This window comes from Pelobates fuscus, chromosome 2, assembly GCF_036172605.1.
Source record: "Pelobates fuscus isolate aPelFus1 chromosome 2, aPelFus1.pri, whole genome shotgun sequence".
NCBI classification, from domain to species: Eukaryota; Metazoa; Chordata; class Amphibia; order Anura; family Pelobatidae; genus Pelobates; species Pelobates fuscus.
Genome location: NC_086318.1, coordinates 447,789,389 through 447,811,770, shown reverse-complemented (window position 1 = coordinate 447,811,770; position 22,382 = coordinate 447,789,389). Strand labels below are relative to the sequence as shown.

Here is a 22,382-nt window from a genome sequence, read left to right as displayed (position 1 = left end):
AAGTTTAAGGTAGGTTTTTTGCTTCCTTAAAGGTATATGTATAATTTATAATTTTTTCTGTCCTTCTCTCTTTTACATTTAATAATGTAAATTCCCTTTTATTAGACTGTTCTTAAATATCAATATGGAGAAATAAAAAAGGAGATCAATTTCATCTGATTCAGACTCTTCTGGTTATAAAAATAGGTCACACTCTAAGAGTTATAGGTAAGCCATGAATTTTGTTTTCTCAATCTATATTACAGTTGTAATAAATAAAAACAAAAGAGAGCTTATACGAGTTATTTCCCTATCATGATAGTTCTACGGGAAAGAAAACGGTGAGATCAGCTAAAGGAAAATCACCAAAAAAGAATCATTGTGAAGCCTGTGATAAAAAAAACGCTGAAAGGCAAACGATTATGTGCAGAATGTTTATCGGAAGCAGCCGGAACATCTAATCCTTCCTCCGATATTATACAGTTTATAAAACAAGCGGTGACTCAAGGCATTAAAGAAGCAGGTACAAGAACCAAAAGACCCCAGGTTATAAGACCTTGCAGATTACCAACGAGATGATTCATCGGACGAATCCATGGATATGGAGTCATACCAAGGAAATTTCTTATCTTCAGAGGAAGAAGAAAATCAGGTTCCCCCAGATTTTCTAGAGCCAGCTCAAGTAGATCATCTTATCTACAAAGCAGCATTCCCAGGACAGTGGCTTATGTCAATAGACTTGGCAGACGCATACGTCCATATCCCCATCACACACCAGCATCAAAAATTTCTAAGATTTGTAGTGGAAGAAGGTCACTTTCAGTTCCGTGCTCTCCGTGCTTTGAACTAAGCACAGCCCCGTGTACTTTCTCAAAGATTCTGGTGGTTCTAATTGCGGAACTCAGGAATAAAGGCATCGCAATATATAATTATCTAGACGATATTTTGATTTGGGCAGAAAGCAGACATATACTAGAAAATCACGGCCTCATATGTATGCAATTTCTTCAACAACACGGTTGGAAAATCAACATCTCCAAAAGCAATCTGAAGTCATCTCAGAGCATGATATACCTAGGAGCTTCATTCAACACGGCAAAAGGATTGGTACAGCTGTCCCAAGAAAGGGATATGAAAATTCAGAGAAAGGTCGAAGACATGTTGGAATCCAGTGTTTCATCGGCAGAGAAAGCTATAAGCCTCCTGGGATCCATGTCCTCCACTATAGGACTAACAAGATGGGCCCAATGGAAGATGAGACCCTTCCAAACAAATTTCCTTTATAAATTCGAAAGGGAGACGCTGTCTCAACCTATCAAAATCCCTCCTCAAGTACAAAAATCCTTGAGGTGCTGGACACAAGAAAAGTTGCTCTTCAAAGGTTTTCCCCTAGGAAATATCCCTTGTACCATTATTACCACAGATGCCAGCCAATGGGGTTGGAATCTGTGGGGACAACTATGTCCAAGGGAAGTGGCCTTTTCTGGCTTCCGGTACCCCTTCAAATCTCCTAGAGCTTCTTGCAGTTTTGAAGGCTCTGAAACACTTCCGACAGCTTCTATTCCACAAGTGGGTCAAAATCAGATCAGACAATGACCCACTCCTATATAAATGATCAAGGAGTTGCAGAATGATGAAGGTAATGAAACCCCTGATGTCCTGGGCACAATTAAATTTGGAGGGCATCTCTGCAATACATCTCCTAGGAATACAAAACTCAATAACCAACTTTCTCAGCAGGATAAGATTAGACCCAGGGGAATGGAGTTTATCAAACTACATATTCCTTCAGATTGCAGGGAAATGGGGTCGTCCACAAATAGATCTGATGGCGACAAGTAAAAACAGGAAGGTAAAGAATTTGTTCTCAAAAATTCCAGATCAACAAGCCATGGGAAGAGACGCACTAACATGCAATTGGGAATTCGACCTGGCCTATGCATTCCCTCCGAATCCTCTCATCTTTCCGCTACTGAAGAGACTGAGACAAGAGAAGGTATCATTGATCCTGATAGCCCCTTTTTGGCCATGCAGGCCTTGGTTTCCTCTCCTACTAAGTCTCTGCAAGAAAGACCCGTGGCGTCTTCCAGTTGTCCCATTCCTGCTACAACAGGGTCCAATCCCTCATCCAGACCCAGCATCCCTTCATCTGATGGCATGGTACTTGAAAGGGAAGGGTTGAAAAACAAGGGATTTTCTCAAGCAGTAATTGAGACACTCCTACAAGCAAGGAAGAAGTCCACTTCATCTACTTATTACAGAATCTGGGATGTATTTTCATCATGGGCCAGTTCAAGACCTTTGGATATTCTGAATCCATCAACCAAAGATATTTTAGAATTTCTACAATCTGGCCTGGAAAAAAGATTGGGTTTCAATACCTTGAAAGTTCATATTTCATCCCTCTCTGATTTAACTGATGATAAATGGGCATTGGACTCAGAAATAGCAAGATTTATGAAGGTGGTCATGAAAATTAAGCCTCCCATTAAATCTATTACTCCACCTTGGGATCTTCCTCTGGTCCTTTAAGCTCTTAAAACAGATCCTTTTGAACCATTAGAATCAATCTCAGGTCATCTCCTCACTATCAAGACGGTGCTATTGGTGGCCTTAGCCTCTGGTAGAAGGGTGTCAGATCTTCATGCTCTTTCTACTGAAGAACCTTTTACTATATTTCATAAGGACAGAGTCATTCTAAGGACAGTTCTAGAATTCCGTCCTAAGGTAACTTCGGGGTTCCATGTAAATGAAGAAATAATACTCCCTGCACTGATTTCAGGAGAATCTAACGACGGAGAAGACACTGACTTGCAGGCTATTGACTTAGTGAGGTGCCTCAGGATATATTTACAGAGATCGTCAGAATGGTGAAGTTCTAAAAGGCTTTTTGTTATTCCCAGCGGCTCTAGGAAGGGTCTCCAAGCCGCTAAAGTCACTATCAGTAAATTAATAGTTGCAGCTATTATCCAATCATATAAAGCATCTAAAGCACAAATCCCTGAAGGTCTAAAAGCACACTCTACACGTTCTCTCTCATCATGCTGGGCAGCTGCTGCAGGAGAACTGATTTGCAAAGCAGCCACTTGGTCTTCCTCAAATACATTTATCAGACATTATCGTTTAGACGTAAAGGCTGGTCAATACGATGCATTTGGCAGATCTGTTCTTTCTGCATCTAATGATTAATTTTTCACTCACAATGTTGTCAAGTTTGGTTAATTGTGCTAATACACTTGCACTTGCATTATATCATATTTGTCTGAGTATTCTTTCCCTCCCTTGGTTTTAGCTTGGGTATTACCCATTGCTGTGCTGCCATGGATAGGGCCAGGAAAGAGAAAAATGTACTCATTCTTACCGTCATTTTCTTTTCCTGGTCATAGGCCATGGCAGCACAAAGATCCCACCCAGGGATATTGCTGTTAACTAGACAGAGGGAGAAGGAGGTAAGAGGGGCATTTGTACCTTTATTTTAATTAGTTCCTGTCTAATTAGGGATAAGGGAGGAGCTATCCATTGTTGTGCTACCATGGCCTATGACCAGGAAAAGACAATTACGGTAAGTAAATGTTTCTCAATACCTGTATATTAATCACATTACCTATATACTGACCTCTTTACCTGTATATTAATCCCATTAACTACACCCATTATCTGTATATTAATCACATTGCCTATATACTGACCTCTTTACCTGTATATTAATCCCATTACCTATATACTGACCTAATTACCTGTATATTAATCCCATTAACTACACCCATTATCTGTATATTAATCCCATTACCTATATACTGACCTCATTGCCTGTATATTAATCCCATTACCTATATACTGACCTCAATACCTGTATATTAATCACATTACCTATATACTGACCTCATTGCCTGTATATTAATCCCATTACCTATATACTGACCTAATTACCTGTATATTAGTCACATTACCTATATACTGACCTCATTACCTGTATATTAATCACATTACCTATATACTGACCTCATTATCTGTATATTAATCCCATTACCTATATACTGACCTCATTACCTGTATATTAATCCCATTACCTATATACTGACCGCAATACCTGTATATTAATCCCATTACCTATATACTGACCTCATTACCTGTATAGTAATCACATTACCTATATACTGACCTCATTATCTGTATATTAATCCCATTACCTATATACTGACCTCATTACCTGTATATTAATCCCATTACCTATATACTGACCGCAATACCTGTATATTAATCCCATTACCTATATACTGACCTCATTACCTGTATAGTAATCCCATTACCTATATACTGACCTTATTACCTGTATATTAATCTCATTACCTATATACTGACCTCATAACCTGTATAGTAATCCCATTAACTACACCCATTATCTGTATATTAATCCCATTACCTATATACTGACCTCGATACCTGTATATTAATCCCATTACCTATATACTGACCTCAATACCTGTATATTAATCACATTACCTATATACTGACTTCATTACCTGTATATTAATCCCATTACTTATATACTGACCTCATCCCCTATATAATTATCCCATTAACTACACCCATTATCTGTATATTAATCCCATTACCTATATACTGACCTCGATACCTGTATATTAATCCCATTACCTATATACTGACCTCAATACCTGTATATTAATCATATTACCTATATACTGACTTCATTACCTGTATATTAATCCCATTACTTATATACTGACCTAATCCCCTATATAATTATCCCATTAACTACACCCATTATCTGTATATTAATCCCATTACATATATACTGACCTCAATACCTGTATATTAATCACATTACCTATATACTGACCTCAATACCTGTATATTAATCCCATTACCTATATACTGACCTCATTACCTGTATATTAATCACATTACCTATATACTGACCTCATTACCTTATATTAATCCCATTAACTACACCCATTATCTGTATATTAATCCCATTACATATATACTGACCTCAATACCTGTATATTAATCACATTACCTATATACTGACCTCAATACCTGTATATTAATCCCATTACCCATATACTGACCTCTTTACCTGTATAGTAATCCCATTACCTATATACTGACCTCATTACCTGTATATTAATCACATTACCTATATGCTCATCTCATTACCTGCATATTAAACCCATTACCTATATACTGACCTCATTACCTGTATATTAATCCCATTAACTCAACCCATTATTTGTATATTAATCCCATTACATATATACTGACCTCAATACCTGTATATTAATCACATTACGTATATACTGACCTCAATACCTGTATATTAATCCGATTACCTATATACTGACTTAATTACCTGTATATTAATCCCATTACCTATATATATTAATCTCAATTACTACATCCATTATCTGTATATAAACCCCATTACTGACCTCATTAACTGTATATTAATCCCATTACCTATATACTGACCTCATTACCTGTATATTAATCCCATTACCTATAAACTGACCTCATTAACTGTATATTAATCCCATTACCTATACAGGGAGTGCAGAATTATTAGGCAAGTTGTATTTTTGAGGATTAATTTTATTATTGAACAACAACCATGTTCTCAATGAACCCAAAAAACTCATTAATATCAAAGCTGAATATTTTTGGAAGTAGTTTTTAGTTATAGCTATTTTAGGGGGATATCTGTGTGTGCAGGTGACTATTACTGTGCATAATTATTAGGCAACTTAACAAAAAACAAATATATACCCATTTCAATTATTTATTTTTACCAGTAAAACCAATATAACATCTCAACATTCACAAATATACATTTCTGACATTCAAAAACAAAACAAAAACAAATCAGTGACCAATATAGCCACCTTTCTTTGCAAGAAGGAAAAATCAGTCTTGAGATATTTCTTGGCCCAGTCTTGACTTTTCAGCTTGTGTGTCTTGTTCAGTGGTGGTCGTCTTTCAGCCTTTCTTACCATGGCCATGTCTCTGAGTATTGCACACCTTGTGCTTTTGGGCACTCCAGTGATGTTGCAGCTCTGAAATATGGCCAAACTGGTGGCAAGTGGCATCTTGGCAGCTGCACGCTTGACTTTTCTCAGTTCATGGGCAGTTATTTTGCGCCTTGGTTTTTCCACACGCTTCTTGCGACCCTGTTGACTATTTTGAATGAAACGCTTGATTGTTCGATGATCACGCTTCAGAAGCTTTGCAATTTTAAGAGTGCTGCATCCCTCTGCAAGATATCTCACTATTTTTGACTTTTCTGAGCCTGTCAAGTCCTTCTTTTGACCCATTTTGCCAAAGGAAAGGAAGTTGCCTAATAATTATGCACACCTGATATAGGGTGTTGATGTCATTAGACCACACCCCTTCTCATTACAGAGATGCACATCACCTAATATGCTTAATTGGTAGTAGGCTTTCGAGCCTATACAGCTTGGAGTAAGACAACATGCATAAAGAGGATGATGTGGTCAAAATACTCATTTGCCTAATAATTCTGCACTCCCTGTATACTGCACTCATTACCTGTATATCAATCCCATTACCTATATACTGACTTCATTACCTGTATAGTAATCCCATTACCTATATACTGACCTCTTTACCTGTATATTAACCCCATTACCTATATACTGACTTCATTACCTGTATATTAATCCCATTACCTATATACTGACTTCATTACCTGTATATTAACCCCATTACCTATATACTGACCTCATTAACTGTATATTAACCCCATTACCTATATACTGACCTCTTTACCTGTATATTAACCCCATTACCTATATACTGACTTCATTACCTGTATAGTAATCCCATTACCTATATACTGATCTCAATACCTGTATATTAATCACATTACCTATATACTGACCTCATTACCTGTATATTAACCCCATTACCTATATACTGACCTCATTAACTGTATATTAACCCCATTACCTATATACTGACCTCTTTACCTGTATATTAACCCCATTACCTATATACTGACTTTATTACCTGTATAGTAATCCCATTACCTATATACTGATCTCAATACCTGTATATTAATCACATTACCTATATACTGACTTCATTACCTGTATAGTAATCCCATTACCTATATACTGATCTCAATACCTGTATATTAATCACATTACCTATATACTGACCTCATTACCTGTATATTAATCCCATTACGACCTCAATACCTGTATATTAATCACATTACCTATATACTGACCTCATTACCTGTATATTAATCCCATTACCTATATACTGACCTCAATACCTGTATATTAATCACATTACCTATATTCAAGGATATAATCTTTCAATGTACGGTAATAGCTTCTTGATCCAAGGATAAATGTGAGGAAGGCTGAACTTGATGGACGCAAGTCTCTTTTCAGCTATGTAACTATACAGCATCCATTATACACCCATACTGACAGTATACAGCACCCATTATACACCCACACTGACAGTATACAGCATCCATTATACACCCATACTGACAGTATACAGCACCCATTATACACCCAGACTGACAGTATACAGCATCCATTATACACCCATACTGACAGTATACAGCATCCATTATACACCCATACTGACAGTATACAGCAACCATTATACACCCAGACTGACAGTATACAGCACCCATTATACACCCAGACTGACAGTATACAACCATACTGACAGTATACAGCATCCATTATACACCCCATACTGACAGTATACAGCATCCATTATACACCCCATACTGACAGTATACAGCATCCATTATACACCCATACTGACAGTATACAGCATCCATTATACACCCCATACTGACAGTATACAGCATCCATTATACACCCATACTGACAGTATACAGCACCCATTATACACCCCATACTGACAGTATACAGCACCCATTATACACCCAGACTGACAGTATACAGCATCGATTATACACCCATACTGACAGTATACAGCAACCATTATACACCCATACTAAAAGTATACAGCACCCATTATACACCCATACTGACAGTATACAACCATACTGACAGTATACAGCACCCATTATACACCCATACTGACAGTATACAGCATCCATTATACACCCCATACTGACAGTATACAGCATCCATTATACACCCATACTGACAGTATACAGCACCCATTATACACCCCATACTGACAGTATACAGCACCCATTATACACCCAGACTGACAGTATACAGCATCCATTATACACCCAGACTGACAGTATACAGCATCCATTATACACCCATACTGACAGTATACAGCATCCATTATACACCCAGACTGACAGTATACAGCATCCATTATACACCCAGACTGACAGTATACAGCATCCATTATACACCCAGACTGACAGTATACAGCACCCATTATACACCCAGACTGACAGTATACAGCATCCATTATACACCCATACTGACAGTATACAGCATCCATTATACACCCAGACTGACAGTATACAGCATCCATTATACACCCATACTGACAGTATACAGCATCCATTATACACCCAGACTGACAGTATACAGCACCCATTATACACCCATACTGACAGTATACAGCACCCATTATACACCCAGACTGACAGTATACAGCACCCATTATACACCCAGACTGACAGTATACAGCATCCATTATACACCCATACTGACAGTATACAGCACCCATTATACACCCAGACTGACAGTATACAGCACCCATTATACACCCAGACTGACAGTATACAGCATCCATTATACACCCAGACTGACAGTATACAGCACCCATTATACACCCATACTGACAGTATACAGCACCCATTATACACCCAGACTGACAGTATACAGCATCCATTATACACCCAGACTGACAGTATACAGCACCCATTATACACCCAGACTGACAGTATACAGCACCCATTATACACCCAGACTGACAGTATACAGCATCCATTATACACCCATACTGACAGTATACAGCACCCATTATACACCCATACTGACAGTATACAGCATCCATTATACACCCCATACTGACAGTATACAGCACCCATTATACATCCAGACTGACAGTATACAGCATCCATTATACACCCAGACTGACAGTATACAGCATCCATTATACACCCAGACTGACAGTATACAGCATCCATTATACACCCATACTGACAGTATACAGCATCCATTATATACCCATACTGACAGTATACAGCACCCATTATACACCCATACTGACAGTATACAGCCCCCACTAGATGTGTGATTAAATAGAGATATCATGTTTTAACAGCAGGCTTTATTTAATGATACAATGTGGCATTTCATGTAATAAGAAGCATTTTATATCTCAGATCTTCCCCACAGTCAGTCCAGCTCCAGTTGTCCCATTGTGGGGGTGTAGCTGCCCCCATGTCATGCGGATGGGGTTTGCAGGACACAGCTGGAGTTTATGAAAGAGGGAGAGTTACATTCTATCTGCAATGTGTAAACGTTTCTGCCACTCTCCCTGTCAGTGTTCCGTGAGAGCACAATCTGCCAATACTCATCTCATGGAGTGACTATGCATTGCCATCAGTGACCTTCGTCTCACACCGTGTGCTGCGCTATGGTATAAGCTAGTGCCCTAAAAATGAAACATATTGAGATTTCCATGTGTTAGACACAACTCGGTGCTCAGCCTGACAGGGTGTGGAAAGGTGATGTCGGTAACCAGCCTCCTGGCACTGTCTGAAAGACATGGAATAAAGGGTTCATCTCAGCTCCTGCGTGGGCCTTACGTTTTTGTAGGACAATCCAGAACTTATTAATTCATTTTTAAATATTAAAGATATGAAACTGTGGCCACAACTGACAGCAACCACGTAGTATTATACCATTCACACTTACACAGTAGCGGCCACGCAGCAGTGAAGGGTTAATAATATTGGTAGTGACTTTAGAGTTCCGCTCTCTATAGTGTAGAACTGTATACCTTACCTATATGTATAAGTGGAGGTATATACGGTATATATATATATCGCCACACTTTCTCTTACGTAGAAATAAATAGATATATTCTAGCTTTTTTAGGCCTTTTGGTAATGATGAAATGATATTGAGATGTCAGTACAGTGGGGGCCTATAATAAGGGTCCCAGTGCTGGGAATTCATTTTACTTATAATTGAATATTTTCTATAAGGAATATAAAGTAATCGATGTATCTGGGTTATCAATTTGTGCGATTTTGGCCGCCTGTGAAGCTCCATTCTGTGAAGAAGAAAGGTTAAGGGCTGCTGTTAGTGCTAGATCTCCTGTCTACTGCACCACCGCATTGATTCTGGTCAAGGGCAGCTCTAGTGATAGGTCACCCTTAAACAAAAAAGACTTTGGGCCAAAAAGCTGGATGTTGAAGGTTATAGGATTGTACACCACTTGAAGTGGGTCTGCTTGAGTTAATGAATGGCCCCTGGAACCATCCTACTGGGTGTTTGAACTCCGATCGTCGATTGTGGGGTATCCTGCTCTCACAGTGTGTGTTATGCGCTTTAAAGGGTGAGCATAGCATTACAATCATTCCTGCCTGAAGCTTAAAATTCCCAGTGGGCTCTGTACCCCACACAAAGCTCCATTATCTGCCTTCAACTCCACCTCGTGCTTTGGTTGCTGGGTTTGGCACTTGGATCTTCAGCCTTTGTCCCTTCCTGACAACAGCTGGAGTTGCTGGACATTCTCCTTGGGTCTGTGCTCGAGGCTGGAGTTTGGGAGAAGGGTACACCCAGGGAGTAGTAGCAGCCATTTTTTTCTGTCGGGATGGTGACGGACTTTCGGTCCTGGAAAGGGATTGGCTTCGGGAAGAAGCACTGAGTGTCCGTGCAGGGGCTACAGGACTCTTGGGTGGACCACGATTGACCCTTCGCAGATTGTTCCTGGTGGGGGTTGGGCTAGAGAGAGGAGGAAGTTTCATTTGCAGTGCTTTGGGACGAAAATCAGGGGTTAGGCCAGGAATCCCACCAACAGGACTCCCAGACAAGTGATGCCTAAAGAGAAGAGAGAAAAATAAGGCACACTGCGTGAAGAATAAAACAACTTAATGCGAGTCAACTTGAGCATTGTTTAACTGCAGGAAAGAATATGATCACTGGGGAATAAAGAGGTGTTTATGTATTAAGCAGAAAAGGCAGTAGTTTAAATTACGTTATATGAAAAACTGATTGAAAGACTTGAAAGAAAAGTTAAAGAAAAAGACAAACATATACTCATCTGTCTCAGCATACACCATTACAAAGTCTCTGTAGGGGCTATTTAGTGGATCGATTTGATTTCCTTTAATAACTATGCAAGCGGTCAATATATAAACATGGAGGACAGAATTACAGTTAAAGGATCACTATAGGGTCAGGAACACAAACATGTATTCCTGATCCTATAGTGAAAACCCATCATTTAGGTGGCTTGTCCCCCTCCCCCTTAGCCCCTTCAGAATTGGTTAAAAACAGGGCTCGAGTCCTGCAGGAACGCGTGAGAACGGCGTTCCTGCACTTTTTCCACAGCAGGAACGCCGTTCCCGTTAGTGGTCCTGCAGCCTCTGATCGAGTACCCTTCCTTGAGCCAGCAGGGAGATCAAAAAATCTTGCTGCTCGCTGTAATAAACTCCTTGGTGGTCCAGTGTGCTGCTTGTAGGTCCGGCGCACTGTGAGTATTTTGTACATTAAGCTGTATATTGTACATTAAGCTGTATATTGTACATTAAGCTGTATACTGTACATAAAGCTGTATACTGTACATTAAGCTGTATAATGTACGTTAAGCTCTATACTGTACATTAAGCTGTATATTATACATTAAGCTGTATACTATACATTAAGATGTATAATGTACATTAAGCTGTATACCGTACATAAAGCTGTATATTGTACATTAAGCTGTATACCGTACATAAAGCTGTAGTTGTTCTGGTGACTATAGTGTCCCTTTAATGATCTGGTCTTTCCTCTAGTAACATGAAAGGGAGTCTGAACAGTGACCAAGTTCACTCTGCTCCTATAATAAAACGGGAGACTTAAAGGGTAACTATAGTCATTGAAACAACCTTATCTTAATGAAGCAGTTTTGGTGTATGAATCTTACCCCTACAGTCTCGCTGCTCCATTCAATGACATTTAGGAATTAAACCACTTGTTTATATAGTCCTAGTCGCACCTCCCTGCATGTGAGTCACACAGCCTTCCTAAACATTCCCTGTAAAGCAGGGCCAGACTAGGAAGAAAATTTGTCCCGGGCATTTTTTAATCACAGCGGCCCACTAAAAAGGGGGCGGGGCCAAATAGGGTCTGTTTTGTCATCACCAATGACAAGCACGCCCCATCACAAAGTGAGCATGTTGGTTCGATGCTCTTCCAGGGCAGAACATGCGCAGAGCTCTGCTGAAGAGCTCTAGCATGAGAAAAAGACCCTGTATTTGTTCTGCACAGCGCAAGCAACGTTAATAACATGTTTGCGCTGTGTTTGCTTGAAATTTGTCTCTGGTGTCTCCATAGATGGATACCAGGAGACAAAATGCCAGGTAAGAGTATTGTGCAGTGTGTGTGTGTGAAGGTGCTGTGTGTGTGTGTGAGGGTGGTGTGTGTGTGTGTAAGGGGTGTAGTGTGTGTGCAAGAGGGGTGAAGTGTTTGTGTGAGGGCGCTGTGTGGGTAAGGGTGCTGTGTGTGTGAGGGGTGCAGTGTGTGTGTGTGCTGTGTGTGAGTAATGGGTGCTGTGTTTGCGTTAGGGTGTGTAGCGAAACCAACCTCGCCACGTGTCCTTGGAGGGGGCTGCTTGCCCGCCTCTTGCCTTTAGACTATGGCCCCTGTTCTTTTTCCCTGCAGAAATGGTTTCTGCCTTTCTGCGGACTGTTAAAGCCATGCTACCCCAGATAGCTATGCCATGGAGCCCAGCCGTATACTGAAAGACTGTATGAAAGACTTTGTCTCCATGGCGATTGAACTATATGTATGTGATCTGAGCGCCATCCGGTAATAATGTGCGCTCAGATCTAAGCTATCTGGGGATAGGTAGAATGTCTGTATTTTATGTAATAAATGTAACCTTGTGTATTTTATTGTATTTTACTGTCTTTTTACTGCCATGTGCTTAATGGAGTTTTGCCTCTGTCCTTGGAGATAATTGGATTACTTTTCAATTATCTCCAGGATAGAAGACTCTGTGGAACTGGTTTTGGGCAGAAAAGCCATGCTTCATTTGGTCACAAAGGACTTCGATCTATCTGTTGAACCAATAGACCAATTTGGATGATTTTGACACATGTTTGTATTTGGAGTAATCATATCACAGGCAGAGGTGAGGATTTTGTGTGGGAGTGTCTGTGTGTATTGTACGGATTGATTGGTTGTTCTGTAAAACCCTGTGGGCAGTACTATGTTTGTGGATTGGGAATAAAATAGGCTGTATGTGCCAGTACAGTCAGATTCTGCTTAACTCTCAAAACGAAGTGTCGTCTCGTTATTGGGGGAATTGGATTGTATGCTGACTGCCAGGAGTGTAAGCTGATGGTATGCTTTTCCTGTTCAACTGTTTCCAGTGTTCGTGGGTTTCCTGGTCGGGAGTTGGAGAATTGGTGTAGTTTGGAGTTCGGGAGATTGGTGATTGCAGTAGCTGTCTGAGCATCCAAAAGGGGAATATTGCCTAAACGGGTTTTAACCTCTGGTGAGCAAAACGGTCCGTTACAGGGTACTATGTGCATGTGAGGAACCTGTGTGTATGAGGGTGCTGTGAGTGTCAGGGGTGCAGTTGTGTGTGTGAGTGTGGGTGCTGTGAGTGTCAGTGAGGGTGCTGTGAGTGTCAGGGGTGCAGTGTGTGTGTGTAAGTGAGGGTGCTGTGAGTGTCAGGGCTGCAGTGTGTGTGTGTGTGAGTGAGGGTGCTGTGAGTGTCAGGGCTGCAGTGTGTGTGTGTGAGTGACGGTGCTGTGAGTATCAGGGGTGCAGTGTGTGTGAGTGTGCTGTGTGTGTGAGTGAGGGTGCTGTGAGTGTCAAGGGTGCAGTGTGTGTGTGTGTGAGTGAGGGTGCTATGAGTGTCAACGTGCAGTGTCTGTGTGTGTTCTGTTGCTGCCGATGTTTTTATGTTTTCAGACAGATACACTTATCATTAATATTATGGGACTATTCTATTGGCGACCACCAGAGGGCACTGCCCTGATGCTACATCACCTTCAGTGATGACACGCAAGGTGGAACGCGGAAGCCTGTGATTGACGTCACTTCCGGTTCCGGTTCCACGGACCCGAACGTGGGTTTTTTGTAATTGGAAACAAGAAGAAATCCCCTAACAGCTGAGGACGAGTTCCGACCGGACCAGTGAAGACCGAGAAGCAGGAAGACGCCCATGAAGTCCATTATGGACACAGGAAGTAGCCCTATATATTGGGACTGTGGGGATGGGGGAATTAGGCTGCTTTTCAAGTTTTTCATTGTTTTGTGCTTCTCATTTTATTCTAAGGTCCCTGAGGAAGTTCACATATAGTGAACAAAACGCGTAGGACCTATTGGCATTTTATATTTTATTTTATATTATATTTTATAATTATTTGGTGGAATTTTTTTCGCCTTATCAATAAAGTTGCCATTTTTTCACCATCACTGGAGTCCTGCATTGTGTATCCATCGGTGAACAACAGAAGGGATCACTTGGCCCCCCCACTGCTATCGGGGGAGGCACCCTAGAGCGCTATTTTCACGTAATCTTGTGAGTGCATTACATTTATACAATTTTGTTTTTTTAAATTGTATTACACTATGTATGCGTTTTGTCTATTACATTGTCTGCCTACCTTTAAGTCATCAGAAATAATCACCCCTAAATCCCTTTTCTCAGATGTTGAGGTTAGGACTCTATCAAATATTCTGTACTCTGCCCTTGGGTTTTTAAGTCCAAGATGCATTATCTTGCACTTATCCACATTAAATGTCAGTTGCCACAACTCTGACCATTTTTCTAGTTTACCTAAATCATTTTCCATTTGGCTTATCCCTCCTGGAACATCAACCCTGTTACATATCTTAGTATCATCCGCAAAAAGACACACCTTACCATCAAGACCTTCTGCAATATCACTAATAAAAATATTAAAGAGAATGGGTCCAAGTACAGATCCCTGAGGTACCCCACTGGCGACCAGCCCATGCTTCGAATATACTCCATTGACTAAAACCCTCTGTTGCCTCTCACTCAGCCACTGCCTTACCCATTCAACAATATTGGAATCCAAACTCAAAGATTGCAGTTTATTGATAAGCCTTCTATGTGCAACAGTGTCAAAAGCCTTACTGAAATCGAGGTAAGCAATGTCTACTGCACCACCCTGATCTATAATTTTAGTTACCCAATCAAAAAAATCAATAAGATTAGTTTGGCATGATCTCCCTGAAGTAAACCCATGTTGTCTCTGATCTTGAAATCCATGTGTTTTTAGATGTTCAACAATCCTATCCTTTAACATGGTTTCCATCACTTTCCCCACTACTGAAGTAACCACTTCATTAAGTTCTTTTGATGTCAATGGTATCCCTTTAATGTTTTTGGATAAGCTTTCAATAAATTCGATATACTGAAGGCTATTTTAATATTTTCAAATATTATTATATATTTATCTATATATGATATATTTTTGAAATTTTAACATTGTAAAAATTATTTGAAAAGCATATCCAAAAATATGAAATCATTTTAACCCCTTAAGACCGCAGGACGTACCATGCCGTCCTTATTTGGGCGGCTCTAAACGCCGCAGGACGGCATAGTACGTCCTGGGCGGTCTTACCCCCCACGTGGCCGGGGACCGCGGTCTGCAGCTTCCGATCGCAGTGACAGGCTGTCACTGCGATCGGTATTTACCATGTGTCAGCCGATTTTAAAATCGTCTGACACATGGAGCCGCGGCATTTTTAATCTGCAGATTGCGGTCGGGGGACTTACCTGGCCCCCCAGGCAGTCCCCCTGCGGTCAGTGACCGCGATCTGCAGAGTCTGATCGGAGTGACAGCCTGTCACTGCGATCAGAGGTTACTATGTGTCAGCCTATTGGCTGACCCATAGTAACTCCAATCAGGATCCCCCTGCAGATCGCGGTGGGGGGCATGCCTGGCCACCCAGGCACTCCCCCTGTGGCCAATTACCGCGATCTGCAGGAGGTGATCACAGTGACAGCCTGTCACTGTGATCACTGATCCTCTGTGTCAGCCAGTGATGTAAAATCACTGGCTGACACTGTCTCTGCCCCTCTCCTCCCCTATTAACCCCTTAATGTAAAAAATAATAAAAATTAAAGTTAAAAATAAAATACACTTACATCATTTATATATATATTATATATATGATCTATATATAATATATATATATATATATACGCACACATTTACACATACACTAAGTGTATTTTAATATTTATATATATATATATATAATATATATATAATTATATATATATATTAATATCAAAATACACCTAGAAGGATATTGATTAAATATATACATAATTATAATTATATATATATATATATATATATATATATATATATATATATATATTATAATAAAAAATATGTAAATACGTAAAAAAAAAAAAATTAAAAAAAAAAATTAAAAATATATATGTGTGTAATTTCGTTCTGACTGTATTTTGATATTAATATATATATATATATATATATCAAAATACACGTAGAACAAAATATATATATGTATATACCCAAGTATATACGTATACATCACTATATGTATAACTATATATAAATAAAAAATATTAGTAAAAAAATTATATACATATATATATACATATATATATACACACACGTGTATATATAATAATTTTACATATATATTTATGTAATAATTTTACATAATTAGGTCCTTTTATTAATTACAATTTGCAGGACCTGCCTAACAACCCAGGCCGACAGTATAGGGAATTTAATTTGCTAGCACTATATTTAACCCTATAACTTTCCAAGACACTATAAAACCTGTACATGGGGGGTACTGTTTTACTCGGGAGACATCGCTGAATACAAATATTTGTGTTTCAAAACCTTAAAATTTATTACAACAATGATATCGTCAGGGAAAGTGAAATTTATTGCATTTTTCGCACACAAACGGCACTTACACTGACAATATTTTTGCTGTCATACTTTTTACTGTTTTGAAACACAAATATTTGTGTTCAGCAAAGTCTCCTGAGTATAACAGTACCCCTCATGTACAGGTTTTATGGTGTTTTCAAAAGTTACAGAGTCAAATATAAGGCTTGCGTTTCAGTTTTTTCATAATGAAATTCGCCAGATTGGTTACATTGGCTTTGAGACCGTATAGTAGCCCAGAAATAAGAATTACCTCCATAATGGCATACCATTTGCAAAAGTAGACAACCCAAGGTATTGCAAATGGGGTATGTTCAGTCTTTTTTAGTAGCCACTTAGTCACAAACACTGGCCAAAATTGGCTTTCAAATTAGTTTTTTGCATTTTTCACACACAAACAAATATTAACGTTAACTTTGGCTAGTGTTTGTGACCAAGTGGCTACTAAAAAAGACTGGACATACCCCATTTGCAATACCTTGGGTTGTCTACTTTTGCAAATGGTATGCCATCATGGGGGTAATTTTCATTCCTGGGCTACCATACGGTCTCAAAGGCAACGTAACCAAACTGGCAAATTTCAATGTGAAAAAACTGAAAAGTGTAACATGCTATATTTGACCCTGTAACTTCCCAAAACACCATAAAACCTGTACATAGGGGGTACTGTTTTACACGTGAGACATCGCTGAATACAAATATGTGTATTTTATTGCAGTAAAAGCAAACAGTATTATGACATTCACAGTTAGAATGTCACATAGAACTAAGAAAATTTTAAAAAAATCATATTTTCTCTCATTTTTTTATATTTTATTCATATTACGTTATGTTCCATACCTAAATATTTGATGTTAAATGAAAGCCCTGTTTCCCCTGAACAAAGTGATATATAATAAGTGTGGGTGCATTTAATAGGAAAGAGGTAAATTATTGTTGAACAGACATATAGTCAAAATCTGTGGTTTGTTTACATTTTTTTTGGTTCACAACTTGTACATTTGGCTGCGGTCTTAAGGGGTTAAAAAAAAGGCTTTCCAAAAATAATAAATGGAGGCCCAGGAGTTTAATCTCACACACACAAGAGTTTTATCTCACACACACAGGAGTTTTATCTCACACACACAGGAGTTTAATCTCACACACACAGGAGTTTTATCTCACACACACAGGAGTTTTATCTCACACACACAGGAGTTTTATCTTACACACACAGGAGTTTTATCTTACACACACAGAAGTTTTATCTTACACACACAGGAGTTTTATCTCACACACAGGAGTTTTATCCCACACACACAGGAGTTTTATCTTACACACACAGGAGTTTTATCTTACACACACAGGAGTTTTATCTTACACACACAGGAGTTTTATCTCACACACAGGAGTTTTATCTTACACACACAGGAGTTTTATCTTACACACACAGGAGTTTTATCTCACACACAGGAGTTTTATCTCACACACAGGAGTTTTATCACACACACTTCCGTTTCTTACCTCTGTGAAGTTGAAGCGCCTTTGCTGCTGGGTGTTGGTGGGATTGTTGGTCGTATAGTTTTCACTGGTGTAACTGGACGGGGAATTTTGCTTCTGGTGCTGGAAACAGTGTCATCCTTTCTGGTGGAGAAGGATTTCTCTTTTCTGCACTTTCTTGGGGTGGAGTCATCTGAATCATGTGTATCTTCCTCAGATCCCGTGGTGGAAAGGGTTTCAGAGGTCCTCCTTCTATCATCACTTGAAGAGGCTGAAGATGAGCCAGCAGAAGCTAATCTCTGCAGTTGGATTTGTCTCTTCTCCATTACAAACCTTGCTAGATCTAGTTGCTTTGTCCTCTTATGGAACCTCTCCTTAACGGAGTGTGACATAGACTGATCTGACCCAGTGTCCTCTTCTGATAAAAACACTGGGATACGACTCCTAAAACGCATGGCACAGGGTTGGGTTACAGCCTTGCAGGGGTTCTCCTCAGCTTCTTTAAGGCGATCAGTGGCAAGCACAATCTTTTCCTGCTGTGGCTGCGTGTCTTTCTTGAAAACCATATCCACCATGTCCTTATCCAGCTGACCTTCAGACTCACTTATGCCATTGGCAGCCCTAAGATCTGTTGGAGCCTCTGTACAGAACTCAATATTGCTGGCTGAGATGACACAGCTGTCAATCTCACCAGCCTCCACAGCCGAGTTTATGCTTCCATTGTCTCTTAGTAGCTCATAATCTTCAATTTCCTCCTCAATAATTGGCTCCTCAAACTGCCCTGAGCCGTAATGTTCGTCCATCCTAATTAGCTGCCCAGTGGAAGACATGACGTTTAGATGTGTCTTTTCAGCAATATGAATAAATGTGCGTTCAACTTTGGTAAAAGGGGAGGTAGCTGTGACAGCTCCAGCATTCGGTGGTTTGGGCTCTGATTTGAGGATGGAAGATAATGTTCCTGGTTCTGATACATCCAATTGACTCCCCAAAGGCTGGGGCCTTTCTCCTTGGGGTGTTAGCACAGCAAGAGTTCCAAGATCAACTTCGGGCAAAAGCTCATTGGTGACTGGTGACTTTTTCATATCTCCAGGGGAGAACAGTACTAAGGTCTTAGAGCCCTCTTCTAATTCTAGGTCATTCTCTCCAGCAGAGACTCGACCTCTTGAATCTCTCTGATCATCTGCCAAGAGAGTGGAAGGAGCCCCTTCCTGACTGCGCTCAGTACTCTTCTGACTCATATCACTGCTGGAGCCACTTTGAAGGTCAATCTCCTCCCCTAAAAATTCCACCTCTTCTTCATCTTCTTCTTGCTCATGTTCTGTTTGTGAAGTCCTCCCATTGATTACAATATGTGGCTCTGGGGCATGCATGGGAGGAAGGACTACACTGGAGAAATCCACGCGTTTTATTCGGTGTGGCACACGCAGCATCTCTTTGCTGTCCGATATGTCCTTCTTGAAGTCTTGGTAAGGCAAACTTAAAGGCACCACCTTGGGCATCCCATTTAATTCAAACTGCTTCAGACTAAGAACCTGAAATGAAAGCGAGAGAAGTAAAGGTGATTAAAAATCTGACGATTACAACTTTTTTTATATAGAGTATAAACAGAGCGAGCCCAGCTTCTATTTATCTATGGAATTATATAGTGTATAAACAGATATTCAAATTCGTATCTTGTAATACCTTTTCTATTGGACTAACAGAATTTTTTGATGACAAGCTTTCGGGAGAACCTCCTTTTCTCAAGTCTGAAGCATTTCTGAGCATGACAACACATAGAATTCAAGTTTGAATTCTCCGTATTTACTCCGTAACGAGGAAGAGTTATATGGGAGTGTGGGGACTACACCGGCGGGGGCCTGGAGCTTTTTCCATTCATAGCTAAAGGGAGAACTAGTCTCTCTAATAATCTGTTCAGGGGCTCAGAGAATCTCTAGCAGAAGTAGCTGCAAATAGTATTTAGATATTACTCTTAGAACCACGTATAGCTAGTGGTAATTTAGCCTAATTAACATCCATGAAGATGTCTTAGGGAAATCTAGCCTTCCTAGCTGATACTAGATAGCACTATAGTAGCAATCCAGTATACCCTAGAATAAATCATTATTAGAGACTCTGGGCTCATTCGTAGAAGGTGTTCAATGCTACTGGCCATGTTTGAGCATATTACCTATAAGCACTGTTTGATGGAGGTTTCTTTTCACTCTATGATGTGCTAGTATCTTGATATTTATGATATACATAGGTCTCTACCTGGACCACCCCATATAGACTCTTATACTACGCAACTGCTTAGTCGATCTCTCCCCATTCCCTCTACAATTAACCAGGTCCAATCCTGTGAAAGGCATATTATTAGCCACAATGTATCTATTTAGAGATTCATCTCTTTAGACCTTTTTGTATCCACTCTTTTGTAATTGAGAGTTTTTCTATCTGCCTCTGCTATATCAGCTTGCACTTCTTATTTATCTAGTTGGGATAATTAGTGGCTAATACATTTTTGGCCATTATAATAAAGCCTATTAGTTTATCCACTTCAATGATATTCTGTGCCTTGATATTCATGATAGATACTTTCCTCGTTCTGTTTTAACTATTGCTTTACTTCAACCTCTCATACACCAGTACCCTAGAGGAATTTCCTTGATAAGGATTTCCTCACTTTGCTTTTTTTATATTCGTATATATTGTTGTATTTTTTACTCCCGAAAGAGACCGACCGCACAGCCTGATTTCATGAAACTATTTTGGGCAGCCGCCTCGTGTGTGATCTATCTAAACTATACCCCTGTGGCATTTTGGCTGTGTTCGTGTGATCTGTGCATGTCCTGAAACTGAGAGTTAATGTAATTATGGGTGTGGTTTTACTGAAGTCCCCTCTCAGGTCCAGTGGGGAATGCCCCTGGAATATACCATCAGAAACCCCTTGCATGGGGACTTGCATATAAGGCCAGTGGTGGCTTCCAGTAAAACAGTTTCAGTTTTGCCCTCAACACAGAGCCTCGTCTCGTGCTTGTAGGGAACAGCTTTATTACTGCTTTTTAGGATTATCGCTTCCAGAATTATTGCAGCTCTACTCACACTGGGGGAAAAAGAACATCTCTGGCGGCAAAACTCCTCTTCCCATCGGGGTGTCCGCCACATCTGGTGGCAGCGGTGGGATGGTTCTTTTTCCCCCAGAGGAGATGCTACAAAAGGATCTAAAGACGGAATAAGCGGATGGAGAGTTGGTTTGGACAACTGAAACGATCCACTTTAAAGGATCTGTTGGAGAACTGCGGCCAAACAGCAAGCAACCGTACGAAAAAGGAATTAATTGACAAATTATTGGAAAAGGACCGTACCGACACTACACATGAACCGGTTGTACTGAACGAGGAGGATGACTTGCTGCGCTCCGTTTGGTTGCGGTTGGTATTATATGGACCAAACCCACCTGCAGACATTATTACTCAAGTGATGGCTGCCGCAGATACTGAAGCCAGGGAGAAGCATCAGTATCAACTACGTTTGGCGGACCTTCAACAACTAGAAGGCACGCTTGGGGAGGTACATGCACCCACTACATGCTGCTTTTAAAAAGTTTCAAGAGACAGAAGAAGAAATAGATGGGTACTTTGCGGATTTTGAAAGACAATGCACGTTACACAAGGTACCCACCGACGAATGGGTTACCATCTTGCCTGGGAAATTATCAGGGAGAGCTGCAGAGGCGTTCAGGGCTATCCCTGACGAAATCCAGCATTACACCGCTGTCAAGGAGGCATTGCTCGCC

General features: G+C 40.0%; 1 protein-coding gene across 4 annotated transcripts in view; it reads right to left on the bottom strand.

The window, feature by feature from the left end:
• Positions 1 to 9,292: 9,292 nt before the first annotated feature.
• TTBK1 (tau tubulin kinase 1) overlaps positions 9,293 to 22,382 on the bottom strand; it is a 303,323-nt gene continuing 290,233 nt past the window's right edge. For all 4 annotated transcript variants that reach the window (XM_063444162.1, XM_063444163.1, XM_063444161.1 and 1 more), the window contains 2 exons: positions 18,629 to 20,136; positions 9,293 to 11,033 (listed from right to left, as the gene is read on the bottom strand). In XM_063444162.1, coding sequence (XP_063300232.1) covers positions 10,625 to 11,033; positions 18,629 to 20,136 — 1,917 coding nt within the window. In that variant the 3' untranslated portion in view covers positions 9,293 to 10,624. The remainder of the gene's footprint in view (positions 11,034 to 18,628; positions 20,137 to 22,382) is intronic.